A 14,723-nucleotide genomic window follows, 5' to 3' on the forward strand; every position below is an offset into this window, starting at 1 on the left:
GCATGCAGGTGACCTCCTAACCACCAGAGAGGCCTATAAGAAAGCCTGGAATGTTGACGAGAGCATGATCCATCAACCTAATGAAAACAAATCATGATGTTCCAAAAAACAAAAACAAAAAAACACCACACAAACAAAGCAAGAGTTCTTCCTTTATATTAAACACCTGAACTTTTGATGAATTTAACAGGTACACATACCTCATCCTAAAAAAAATCAACCAATCAGGAGGTTTCAGGACAGTCAGTTTCCATGACAAGGCATGCAGAACCTTTAACAACATCAATTGACAGCTTAACAACCTAAATCCACTGGTAAGAGTCTGACTTGACAGGGTCATCACCCCAATACTCCTTCATTAGGTAGTGAAGTATGGGGGTCCTGGTCACCTACCCAAGACCAACACAACCCAATAGAAATTTTCCTACAGAGCACCTCCAATCATGTTTGCTGGGCAGATTGCTTTTTGCAGTACAAAATAAATCTCATACTGGGAGCACCTACAATAACCAGCCCCAACCTATACCACCATGATGAATCCTTACTGGCCAACAATAGCCAAGCCGAACTACTCATCAGTACCTTGTCCACCCAAAATTGTCAAAGCAGCCTGAAAAAATTTCCAATAAAAGACAACAATTAACAACAGAATATGTCAAAGAATGGAAAAATGAAATAGATGCCCAGAAACAAACGAATTACCGTTTACTACAGAGAGACTACAAACTGGCCCCATACCTAAAGATGATGCAAGACCCCAAAGAGACAGACCCTGAGCCTGTACAGAGTGCCCACGACCCAGAAATCAAATAAGGGTGGCAAAGACAGACCTACAAGCCTAATGAGAGAAAACGGTGCCAGCAGTGCGACCAGGGGCCCTGGAGGTTGATGCCCACCTCCTACAAATGCCCCAAGTACAGTGAGGAAAACTGGCTTCCAGAGACTCTCTGCTCTCATCCCAGACTTCACATCTAAAGAAGAATAGGAGAGGAAACCCACATTCTAGTGGAAGAAGAGGTGCCAACAGTGAACATAGTTGCGTGGAATGTTATGTACATGGGAAATCATGGATCTTTATCCCTTAACCTGATAACCCTACAGGACTCACTTCATATCACCTACCCTAAGAAAGTCCTACAACTTCTTCCTTCCACCCCCTCATCCAACCCACAAAACCACCCCAATTGGTTTGGCAATGCAGTTGTAGTATGTAGTTGGTCCTGCCAAAAAACCCGATTTGAATTTGATATATTGGTGTGAGCTAAAGAGGGAGATGGGGATAATCAGAGAAACAGTGGGTGGAGGGAGAGAAGAAAAGAGAAGGAAGTTCGGGGAAGTTGTGGAAGTGGGTGAAGTTGTGGTTTATTTCACAATCTTGTTCTGTAAAAGGACTTAACGAGGGAGTTGAGGCAGCACTCTGACCTCTGCACGTCTTCTACATATATTTAACATATCTCATACAGGTCTTCTTCCAGCCTTCAACATATATACTATATTGCCAAAAGTATTGGGACACCTTCCTTTACACACACATGAACTTTAATGGCATCCCAGTCTTAGTCCGTAGGGTTCAATATTGAGTTGCCCCACCCTTTGCAGCTATAACAGCTTCAACTCTTCTGGGAAGACCGTCCACAAGGTTTAGGAGTGTGTCTATGGGAATGTTGCTCTAATTGATCCCAAAGGTGTTCTATTGGGTTAAAGAGGAGGGTCAGCTTTAAAAAAAAAAAAAAAAAAAAAACAATTTAAAAGTCAGCAGCTGCAAACACTGTAGCTGCTGACTTAATAAGCAGACTTACCTGTCCAGGGCACCCGCAATGTCGGCCACCCAAGGCAGACCCGTCCGAGGCTCTCGGGTCCCGGCGCCGCCATTCTATCTAAGGGAAAGAGGCAGTGGAGCCTTGCGGCTTCACTGCCCGTTTCCTACTGCGCATGAGCGAGTCGCGCAGCGCTTTGTGAATGGGGCGCGCTGTGTTCTGGGACACACAGTTCCCAGAACACAGCGCGACCCATTACCCAGAAGACGCCGCACGGAGGAGAGAAGACAAAACATCACCACGGAGGAGGAAGAGGCAGATTAGGATGATATGCTTAGCAACAGGCATTTCTGGTAAGTTTAAAAAAAAAAATCATTTTTTTTTTCAGATTTTTTGCTAATTTTTAATGTACTTTTGTTTTTCAGGGTGGCCCTCCACTTTAAGGTCAGGTGTGTTCCTCCACCCCAAACTCGCTCACCCATGTCTTTATGGACCTTGATTGTGCACTGGTGTGCAGTCATGTTGGAACAGGAAGGGGCCATCCCCAAACTGTTCTCACAAAGTTGGGAGCATGAAATTGTCCAAAATATCTTGGTACACTGATACCTTAAGAGTTCCCTTCAATGGAACTAAGGGGCCAAGCTCTGCCACTGAAAAACAACCCCACACCATAACCCCCCCACCAAATGATTTGGATCAGTGCACAAAGCAAGGTCCATAAAAGAAATGAATGAGTGAGTTTGGGGTGGAGGAACTTGACTGGACAGTGTCCTGACCTCAACCCCAACCCGATAGAACACCTATGGGATGAATTACAGCAGAGACTGCGAGCCAGGCCTTCTCGTCCACATCAGTGCCTGACCTCACAAATGCGCTTCTCAAAGAACGATCAAACATTCCCATAGACACACTCCTATACCCTGTGAGGCGGAGGAACTTGACTCGCCTGCAGAGTTGAAGCTGCAAAGGGTGGGCCAACTCAATATTGAACCCTAAGGACTAAGACTGGGATGCCATTAAAGTTAATGTGCTTGTAAAGGCAGGTGGCCCAATACTTTTGGCATTACAGTGTATTTTATATGTCTTCTACACATATTTAACATATCTTCTACCAGCCTTCTACAGGTTGTCTACCGGCCTTCTACATATAGTATATTATGGTGGCATTTAAAAAATCTACCGGTCCTCTACAGGCATGCAGTATATTATGGCGGCAATTAACAGGTCTCCTACCGGCCTTCCACAGGTCTCCCACCGGCCTTCCACAGGTCTCCCACCGGCCTTCCACAGGTCTCCCACATACAGTATATTATGGTGGCATTTAACAAATCTACCGGTCCTCTACAGGCATACAGTATATTATGGCGGCAATTAACAGGTCTCCCACCGGCCTTCCACAGGTCTCCCACAGGTCTCCCACCGGCCTTCCACAGGTCTCCCACAAGTCTCCCACATACAGTATATTATGGTGGCATTTAACAAATCTACCGGTCCTCTACAGGCATACAGTATATTATGGCAGCCTTCCACAGGTCTCCCACCGGCCTTCCACAGGTCTCCCACCGGCCTTCCACAGGTCTCCCACCGGCCTTCCACAGGTCTCCCACATACAGTATATTATGGTGGCATTTAACAAATCTACCGGTCCTCTACAGGCATACAGTATATTATGGCGGCAATTAACAGTTCTCCCACCGGCCTTCCACAGGTCTCCCACCGGCCTTCCACAGGTCTCCCACAGGTCTCCCACAGGTCTCCCACAGGTCTCCCACAGGTCTCCCACAGGTCTCCCACATACAGTATATTATGGTGGCATTTAACAAATCTACCGGTCCTCTACAGGCATACAGTATATTATGGCTGCAATTAACAGATCTTCTACCGGCTTTCTACAGGTCTCCTACTGGCCTTCCACAGGTCTCCTACTGGCCTTCCACAGGTCTTCCACAGGTCTTCCACAGGTCTTCCACAGGTCTTCCACAGGTCTTCCACAGGTCTTCCACAGGTCTTCCACAGGTCTTCCACAGGTCTTCCACAGGTCTTCCACAGGTCTTCCACAGGTCTTCCACAGGTCTTACACCGGCCTTCCACAGACAGTATATTATGGTGGTTTTTATTAAAAAGGGCAAAAACTTAATTTAGGCAGCATCTAGAACAGGGTTCTTTTATCTGGGGGGGTATCCTTAGGGGGTACAAGAACCAAATCATGTGATAATGGACTGCATCTTCTAAATAATTAAAAAAGGAAGGCTTCTGCATTGCTGAATCTGAACTCAAAGTGCCAAAACAGACGGTGTGTCAGATGACATGAAAGCAACATTGTCAATATCTGGACCTCCTTCCCATGTCCGGATTGCACAACAGCAAAGCCCCCCCTAGTTGTATCTAGCTATTTGCGATATGCGCTTTATATAAATAAGATACAAATCGTTATAGTTTTCTTCCAGCGTCGTCTTCTCCTTATCCGTATGTAAATAAAACCACGCTACGGACATCGTGTGGGGCCCTACTAATACAACTGGGGAGGATGATGAGGACTGCCTGGTGAAGGGGGTATGGGGGACACATTGGGCATCCACTGGGGGGGGGGGGGGGGGGTGGACTATCATACAAAAATGAAGATCTCATGATCTAAACCATAACCTAAAGATTGTGATGAGGACTTTATACCGATTAATTGTATTTTCATTCCTCCTTACTTCCTTTTATATTCTTGATGATATATGATTTTTATTTTATTGTACCTGCTCAATTCAACATTGTTCAGCTAAAGAAATGAGACTCCGGATATATGTGAAGATGTGTCTGGATCCGGTCAGTGTCCTGCTACATGGTAATATGCATTTGATCATCTATTGCAGGGATGTGCAATTAGCAGACCTCCAGTTGTTGCAGAACTACAACTCCCATGAGGCATAGCAAGACTCTGACAGCCACAACCATGATACCCAGAGGCATGATGGGACTTGTAGTTTTGCAACAGCTGGAGGGACGCTAATTGCATATCCCTGATCTATTGTGTAATTTGTATCTATTAGTGTTCTGTTGAGTATATCCCTGTCAGCGCCCCCTGGTGGACACTCTGCACCAAAGCTACCCTACAGACTGGAAGATATCAGAAGGGGAGGTGGTCCTCTGACTTCTAGATGGAGCCCCAGATGTGTGCGTGTGTGATAATGCATGCCTCTGATGGTCATAAACCTTATTATTTATTTCAGGTATTTATATAGAGGTAATTTACATACTGTACATTTTATACTGCACATTTACACCAGTCCTTGCCCTCTGGGAGCTTACAATCGAAGGTCCCCATCTCACAAGCATATACACTATATTACCAAAAGTATTGGGACACCTGCCTTTAAACGCACATGAACTTTAATGGCATCCCAGTCTTAGCCCATAGGGTTCAATATTGAGTTGGCCCACCCTTTGCAGCTATAACAGCTTCAACTCTTCTGGGAAGGCCGTCCACAAGGTTTAGGAGTGTGTCTATGGGAATGTCGGGCCATTCTTCCAGAAGCGCATTTGTGAGGTCAGGCACTAATGTTGGGCATGAAGGTCTGCCTCATAGTCTCCACTTTAATTCATTCCAAAGGTGTTCTATTGGGTAGAGGTCAGTCACATTCCCCCACCCCCCAAACACGCTCATCCATGCCTTTATGGACCTTGCTTTGTGCACTGGTCCAAATCATTTGGTGGAGTGGGGGGGGGGATTGTGGTGTGGGGGTTGTTTTTTTCAGCGATTGTGCTTGGCCCCTTAGTTCCAGTGAAGGGAACTCTTAAGGCATCAGAGCAAAGCAAGGTCCATAAAGACATGGATGAGCGAGTTTGGGGTGGAGGAACTTGACTGGCCTGCACAGCGTCCGGACCTCAACCCGATGGAACACCTTTGGGATGGATTACAGGGAAGACTGCGAGCCCGGTCTTCTCATCCAACATAAGTGCCTAACCTCACAAATGCGCTTCTGGAAGAACGGCCAAACAGACACACTCCTAAACCTTGTGGACAGCCTCCCCAGAAAAGTTGAAGCGGATATATAGCTGCAAAGGTTGGGCCAACTCAATATTGAAACCTATGGATGAAGACGCCATTAAAGCGGAGGTCCACCCTAAAGTGGAGCTTCCGCTTATTGGAACCCTCCCCCCCTCCGGCGCCACAATTGGCACCTTTCAGGGGGGAGGGGGGTGCAGGTACCTGTACAGTACAGGTATCTGCACCCACTTCCGGCGTAGATTCTGCAGAAGCTACGCCCCTTTCCGAAGGTCCCCCGCTGCCTGCTGGGAAACACACGGATCCCAGAGACAGCGGGGACCATCCTTATTGCGCAGCGCGACTCGCTCATGTGCAGTAGGGAACCGGGGAAATTAAGCCGCAAGGCTCCACTTCCCGATTCCCATACCCAAGATGGCGGTGGCAGCACCCGAGAGACGATCGAGAGATCGGCTTCGGGTGCCGACATTGCGGGCGCGCTGGGCGGGTAAGTGTCATTGTTTTAAAAGTCAGCAGCTTCAGTATTTGTAGCTGCTGGCTTTAAAAAAAAAACAAAAAAAAACGGCGGACTCCCGCATTAAAGTTCATAAGCGTGTAAAGGCAGGTGTCCCAGAACTTTTGGCAATATAGTGTACTAGGGCCAAATTTAGATGGGAAACCAGTTACCTACTAGCATGTCTTTGGAGTATGAAAGGAAATTGGTGTACCCAGAAGAAACCCACACACAGGAAGAACATGCAAACTCCATGCAGATAGTGTCTTGACTGCGATTCAAATCAGGTATCCCAGTGCTGCAAGGCAGAAGTGTTAACCACCAAGTTACTGCGCTACCCAATCCGATTGTTGATGGTGGACCTGTGTACAGCCGTTACATTGAAGATATTTTTGGTTAATGCGGGTTTTACAGTGGAACTACAAGTCTCAGCAGGAATGCGGTGACAGAAGCAGTTCTTTTGCAGCATTTGGGGCCCCCCTGAGTTGGTTGCACAAGGCTCCAACTGACCAGAGTTTGTATCTCCTCTCTGTGTTTGGGAGAGTTCCTTCCAGTTGTTCCCGTTTCCTCCCACAGCCCAGAAAATGCACAGATTAGGTCCAATACTGTAGCTACAGGACTTATCGGGAATGGTCTACAGACTTTGTACTGCACTGCGGGGGTTGTTGGTGCTATATACAGAGGAACCGAAATAAATCACACATAACTGTTAGGAGGCCCATGGCTTCTCTGCAGGACTGCAAGTCACCTTAAAGGGTTATAGTAAAGGACAGTCATACTGAAACCCTTGTAGGAAGGACAACAGTTCTCTGGAAGTCCTTCATGTGGTTGGGTTGAAGAAATGACCGCACTCAGTGACTGTTCAGTCAGGTTCACGGAGGAAGTTCTATCCAACCTCGAGTGACAACCCTACCCCAACTAAGTCGTACCAGGGACAAACGAAACGACATAAGAGCTGAGAGAGAGAAAAAAAAAACATGTTTTTAAATGAATAATTATTCTTCTGCAGGAGCCAGCGAGAGCCTGAAATCTCAGAACACGACAGAGGGGCGAGGAGACATCTGTCAGATTATAGACATCCCACAACGTACAGAGGGGAGAAGTTCACACAAAACCGGGGAGCGGCACGCGAAAATTAACTGCTTACTACCCAGGTCAAGATAAATAGATAGATAGAGGACTTTCTCAGCCTTTTTACCCCAGAAGAACCCTCGAAATTGTTTTTTAGGTCTAGGGGAAACACTGCTAAAAAATGTATTGGTGGCCATTGAAAAGAACGTCCCTTACATTGGTGGCCATTGAAAAGAACGTCTCATACATTGGTGGCCATTGAAAAGAACGTCTCATACATTGGTGGCCATTGCAAAGAACGTCTCATACATTGGTGGCCATTGGAAAAGAATGTCCCTTACATTGGTGGCCATTGAAAAGAACGTCTCATACATTGGTGGCCATTGCAAAGAACGTCTCATACATTGGTGGCCATTGGAAAGAACGTCCCATACATTGGTGGCCATTGGAAAAGAATGTCCCTCACATTGGTGGCCAGTAGGTAGAAAGTCCCTTTCATTGGTGGCCATTGAGAAGAATGCTCTTTACAATGGTGGCCAGTAGGTGGCATGCTCCTTACATTGGAGGTCAGTAGATAGAATGACCCTGGTGGTCAATGGGAAGAATGCCCTTTACATTTGTGGTAGCCGGTAAGAAGAATACAACCCTACAGCAGTGGCCAGAATGCCAACCTGACAGAAACCAAAAAATAAAAAAAGTTCCACTGGTGTCACACCTCTGGCTCTTCTGGGTGGCATTGGCACCATCAGTTAGGAGGTCAATCGGCTCAAGGAACCTCTGGAGGAATCGTAGCATTCTACGGAACCCCGATTAAGAACAGCTGGATTAGAAGTTCTATACATTGACATGTAGCTTATCTCCATGCAGATATAGTAATTATCTATATAGTAACTTTACAGACAGATCTATCTGTTTACACACAATCCTCTATCCCTGGAGTGGCATTGCAGACATGCTGAGATTTGTAGTTGCCCAGTCCTCCTTGCCTGTCCGTCCCCATAAGAAGATGCTTAACCCATTGCAGACCTCAGGTAACATCCCACACACAGAGGGACCTGCTCTCCTGCAGGAGGGCCAGCTGACTGTATTCAGTGCTACAGAGAAGGCAGCAGTGGTAAAGTGCAGTCTTCTATAAAAATCAGATGTTACCTCAGAGCTCAGAGAGATCAATAACTGAATTTCCGATCATTATCATCTTCCAGGGACCCCCACCGACACCAGAACTCCAGGGACCCCCACCGACACCAGAACTCCAGGGACCCCCACCGACACCAGAACTCCAGGGACCCCCACCGACACCAGAACTCCAGGGACCCCCACCGACACCAGAACTCCAGGGACCCCCACCGACACCAGAACTCCAGGGACCCCCACCGACACCAGAACTCCAGGGACCCCCACCGACACCAGAACTCCAGGAAACCCACCTGACACCAGAACTCCAGGAAACCCACCTGACACCAGAACTCCAGGAAACCCATCTGACACCAGAACTCCAGGAAACCCCTGGAAGGACAATGGGACCCCCCCCACCACCAGGTGAGTACTTGTGCTGCCTCCTTACCTCCAGGATCTGTACATAGCTAGCAGGGAACCATCCTCGGACCCCATCCTTCTCTCCTTCCCACCATCCTCCATCCGACACCTGCAGCACACTGATCACCTCTCCAGCCTCGAACTTCAGTCCCTGCTGGTGGTGCTCCCCGGAGAAGGAGTACAGGCTCCGGCACAGAGACCCGGACATGTCCGGGGGGGAGGGGACCAGGCTGGGTCACAAGTCCTCCATGGCTCCGCTCCGATCTCTCCGGATCCACAGAAAACAGAAATCCCTTCACTCTCCGCAGCTCAACCCAGACTGAGAGGGAGGGAGCGGAGAGTGTCCTCCCTATACTCCACCGCCCAGCCAATCAGAGAGCGAGGAGGGGGAGCAACACTCATCTGTCACCGGAGGGGGAGATCTACCTACCTGACCAGACCGACATCTACCTGCCCGATCCCACCGCCACCTACCTGCCCAAACCTACTCCAACCGCCACCCACCGACCCGATCCTACTCCCACCGCCACCTACCTGCCCGATCCCACTCCCACCGCCACCTACCTGCCCGATCCTACTCCCACCGCCACCTACCTGCCCGATCCTACTCCCACCGCCACCAACCTGCCCGATCCCACTCCCACCGCCACCTACCTGCCCGATCCCACTCCCACCGCCACCTACCTGCCCGATCCTACTCCCACCGCCACCTACCTGCCCAATCCTACTCCCACCGCCACCTACCTGCCCGATCCTACTCCCACCGCCACCCACCGACCCGATCCTACTCCCACCGCCACCTACCTGCCCAATCCCACTCCCACCGCCACCCACCGACCCGATCCTACTCCCACCGCCACCTACCTGCCCGATCCTACTCCCACCGCCACCTACCTGCCCGATCCTACTCCCACCGCCACCTACCTGCCCGATCCTACTCCCACCGCCACCTACCTGCCCAAACCTACTCCAACCGCCACCCACCGACCCGATCCTACTCCCACCGCCACCTACCTGCCCGATCCTACTCCCACCGCCACCTACCTGCCCGATCCTACTCCCACCGCCACCTACCTGCCCGATCCTACTCCCACCGCCACCTACCTGCCCGATCCTACTACCACCGCCACCTACCTGCCCGATCCTACTCCCACCGCCACCCACCGACCCGATCCTACTCCCACCGCCACCTACCTGCCCGATCCTACTCCCACCGCCACCTACCTGCCCGATCCTACTCCCACCGCCACCCACCGACCCGATCCTACTCCCACCGCCACCTACCTGCCCGATCCCACTCCCACCGCCACCTACCTGCCCGATCCTACTCCCACCGCCACCCACCGACCCGATCCTACTCCCACCGCCACCTACCTGCCCGATCCTACTCCCACCGCCACCCACCGACCCGATCCTACTCCCACCGCCACCTACCTGCCCGATCCTACTCCCACCGCCACCCACCGACCCGATCCTACTCCCACCGCCACCTACCTGCCCGATCCCACTCCCACCGCCACCTACCTGCCCGATCCTACTCCCACCGCCACCCACCGACCCGATCCTACTCCCACCGCCACCTACCTGCCCGATCCCACTCCCACCGCCACCTACCTGCCCGATCCTACTCCCACCGCCACCTACCTGCCCGATCCTACTCCCACCGCCACCTACCTGCCCGATCCTACTCCCACCGCCACCCACCGACCCGATCCTACTCCCACCGACACCTACCTGCCCGATCCTACTCCCACCGCCACCTACCTGCCCGATCCTACTCCCACCGCCACCTACCTGCCCAAACCTACTCCAACCGCCACCCACCGACCCGATCCTACTCCCACCGCCACCTACCTGCCCGATCCTACTCCCACCGCCACCTACCTGCCCGATCCTACTCCCACCGCCACCTACCTGCCCGATCCTACTACCACCGCCACCTACCTGCCCGATCCTACTCCCACCACCACCCACCGACCCGATCCTACTCCCACCGACACCTACCTGCCCGATCCTACTCCCACCGCCACCTACCTGCCCGATCCTACTCCCACCGCCACCTACCTGCCCAAACCTACTCCAACCGCCACCCACCGACCCGATCCTACTCCCACCGCCACCTACCTGCCCGATCCTACTCCCACCGCCACCTACCTGCCCGATCCTACTCCCACCGCCACCTACCTGCCCGATCCTACTACCACCGCCACCTACCTGCCCGATCCTACTCCCACCACCACCCACCGACCCGATCCTACTCCCACCGACACCTACCTGCCCGATCCTACTCCCACCGCCACCTACCTGCCCGATCCTACTCCCACCGCCACCTACCTGCCCAAACCTACTCCAACCGCCACCCACCGACCCGATCCTACTCCCACCGCCACCTACCTGCCCGATCCTACTCCCACCGCCACCTACCTGCCCGATCCCACTCCCACCGCCACCTACCTGCCCGATCCCACTCCCACTGCCACCTACCTGCCAAACCTACTCCAACCGCCACCCACCGACCCGATCCTACTCCCACCGCCACCTACCTGCTCGATCCCACTCCCACCGCCACCTACCTGCCCGATCCCACTCCCACCGCCACCTACCTGCCCGATCCCACTCCCACCGCCACCTACCTGCCCGATCCCACTCCCACCGCCACCTACCTGCCAAACCTACTCCAACCGCCACCCACCGACCCGATCCTACTCCCACCGCCACCTACCTGCTCGATCCCACTCCCACCGCCACCTACCTGCCCGATCCCACTCCCACCGCCACCTACCTGCCCGATCCCACTCCCACCGCCACCTACCTGCCCGATCCCACTCCCACCGCCACCTACCTGCCAAACCTACTCCAACCGCCACCCACCGACCCGATCCTACTCCCACCGCCACCTACCTGCCCGATCCTACTCCCACCGCCACCTACCTGCCCGATCCTACTCCCACCGCCACCTACCTGCCCGATCCTACTCCCACCGCCACCTACCTGCCCGATCCCACTCCCACCGCCACCTACCTGCCCGATCCCACTCCCACTGCCACCTACCTGCCAAACCTACTCCAACCGCCACCCACCGACCCGATCCTACTCCCACCGCCACCTACCTGCTCGATCCCACTCCCACCGCCACCTACCTGCCCGATCCCACTCCCACCGCCACCTACCTGTCCAATCCTACTCCCACCGCCACCTACCTGCCCGATCCCACTCCCACCGCCACCCACCGACCCGATCCTACTCCCACCGCCACCTACCTGCCCGATCCTACTCCCACCGCCACCAACCTGCCCGATCCTACTCCCACCGCCACCTACTTGCCCGATCCCACCGCCACCTACCTGCCAAACCTACTCCAACCGCCACCCACCGACCCAAACCTACTCCCACCGCCACCTACCTGCCCGATCCCACCGCCACCTACCTGCCCAAACCTACTCCAACCGCCACCCACCGACCCGATCCTACTCCCACCGCCACCTACCTGCCCGATCCTACTCCCACCGCCACCCACCTGCCCGATCCTACTCCCACCGCCACCTACCTGCCCGATCCTACTCCCACCGCCACCCACCTGCCCGATCCTACTCCCACCGCCACCTACCTGCCCGATCCTACTCCCACCGCCACCCACCTGCCCGATCCTACTCCCACCGCCACCCACCTGCCCGATCCTACTCCCACCGCCACCTACCGACCCGATCCTACTCCCACCGCCACCTACCTGTCCAATCCTACTCCAACCGCCACCCACCGACCCAAACCTACTCCCACCGCCACCTACCTGCCCGATCCCACCGCCACCTACCTGCCCAAACCTACTCCAACCGCCACCCACCGACCCGATCCTACTCCCACCGCCACCTACCTGCCCGATCCTACTCCCACCGCCACCCACCTGCCCGATCCTACTCCCACCGCCACCTACCTGCCCGATCCTACTCCCACCGCCACCCACCTGCCCGATCCTACTCCCACCGCCACCTACCTGCCCGATCCTACTCCCACCGCCACCCACCTGCCCGATCCTACTCCCACCGCCACCCACCTGCCCGATCCTACTCCCACCGCCACCTACCTGTCCAATCCTACTCCCACCGCCACCTACCGACCCGATCCTACTCCCACCGCCACCTACCTGCCCGATCCTACTCCCACCGCCACCTACCTGCCCGATCCTACTCCCACCGCCACCTACCTGCCCGATCCTACTCCCACCGCCACCTACCTGCCCGATCCTACTCCCACCGCCACCTACCTATCCGATCCTACTCCCACCGCCACCTACCTGTCCAATCCTACTCCCACCGCCACCTACCTGCCCGATCCTACTCCCACCGCCACCTACCTGCCCGATCCCACTCCCACCGCCACCTACCTGCCCGATCCCACTCCCACCGCCACCTACCTGCCCGATCCCACTCCCACCGCCACCTACCTGCCCGATCCTACTACCACCGCCACCTACCTGCCCGATCCTACTCCCACCGCCACCTACCTGCCCGATCCTACTCCCACCGCCACCAACCTGCCCGATCCCACTCCCACCGCCACCTACCTGCCCGATCCCACTCCCACCGCCACCTACCTGCCCGATCCCACTCCCACCGCCACCTACCTGCCCGCTCCTACTCCCACCGCCACCTACCTGCCCGATCCTACTCCCACCGCCACCCACCGACCCGATCCTACTCCCACCGCCACCTACCTGCCCGATCCTACTCCCACCGCCACCTACCTGCCCGATCCTACTCCCACCGCCACCTACCTGCCCGATCCTACTCCCACCGCCACCTACCTGCCCGATCCTACTCCCACCGCCACCCACCGACCCGATCCTACTCCCACCGCCACCTACCTGCCCGATCCTACTCCCACCGCCACCTACCTGCCCGATCCTACTCGCACCGCCACCTACCTGCCCGATCCTACTCCCACCGCCACCTACCTTCCCGATCCTACTCCCACCGCCACCTACCTGCCCGATCCCACTCCCACCGCCACCTACCTGCCCGATCCTACTACCACCGCCACCTACCTGCCCGATCCTACTCCCACCGCCACCTACCTGCCCAAACATACTCCAACCGCCACCCACCGACCCGATCCTACTCCCACCGCCACCTACCTGCCCGATCCTACTCTCACCGCCACCCACCGACCCGATCCCACTCCCACCGCCACCTACCTGCCAAACCTACTCCAACCGCCACCCACCGACCCGATCCTACTCCCACCGCCACCTACCTGCTCGATCCCACTCCCACCGCCACCTACCTGCCCGATCCTACTCCCACCGCCACCTACCTGTCCAATCCTACTCCCACCGCCACCTACCTGCCCGATCCCACTCCCACCGCCACCCACCGACCCGATCCTACTCCCACCGCCACCTACCTGCCCGATCCTACTCCCACCGCCACCAACCTGCCCGATCCTACTCCCACCGCCACCTACCTGCCCGATCCCACCGCCACCTACCTGCCCAAACCTACTCCAACCGCCACCCACCGACCCAAACCTACTCCCACCGCCACCTACCTGCCCGATCCTACTCCCACCGACACCTACCTGCCCGATCCCACCGCCACCTACCTGCCCAAACCTACTCCAACCGCCACCCACCGACCCGATCCTACTCCCACCGCCACCTACCTGCCCGATCCCACTCCCACCGCCACCTACCTGCCCGATCCTACTCCCACCGCCACCTACCTGCCCGATCCTACTCCCACCGCCACCTACCTGCCCGATCCTACTCCCACCGCCACCTACCTGCCCGATCCTACTCCCACCGCCACCTACCTGCCCGATCCCACTCCCACCGCCACCTACCTGCCCGATCCCACTCCCACTGCCACCTACCTGC

General features: G+C 54.8%; 1 protein-coding gene across 2 annotated transcripts in view; it reads right to left on the reverse strand.

The window, feature by feature from the left end:
- The window catches only part of GAS7 (growth arrest specific 7), a 178,058-nt gene extending 168,898 nt beyond the window's left edge, over positions 1–9,160 (reverse strand). For both annotated transcript variants that reach the window (XM_077458791.1, XM_077458790.1), the window contains exon 1: positions 8,880–9,160. In XM_077458791.1, the coding sequence (XP_077314917.1) occupies positions 8,880–9,059 (180 nt within the window). In that variant the 5' untranslated portion in view covers positions 9,060–9,160. The remainder of the gene's footprint in view (positions 1–8,879) is intronic.
- Positions 9,161–14,723: the final 5,563 nt, after the last annotated feature.

This window comes from Lithobates pipiens, unplaced genomic scaffold (assembly GCF_037356315.1).
Source record: "Lithobates pipiens isolate NorthernLeopardFrog02 unplaced genomic scaffold, aLitPip1_a1.2 Scaffold_28, whole genome shotgun sequence".
In the NCBI taxonomy this organism is placed as follows: Eukaryota; Metazoa; Chordata; class Amphibia; order Anura; family Ranidae; genus Lithobates; species Lithobates pipiens.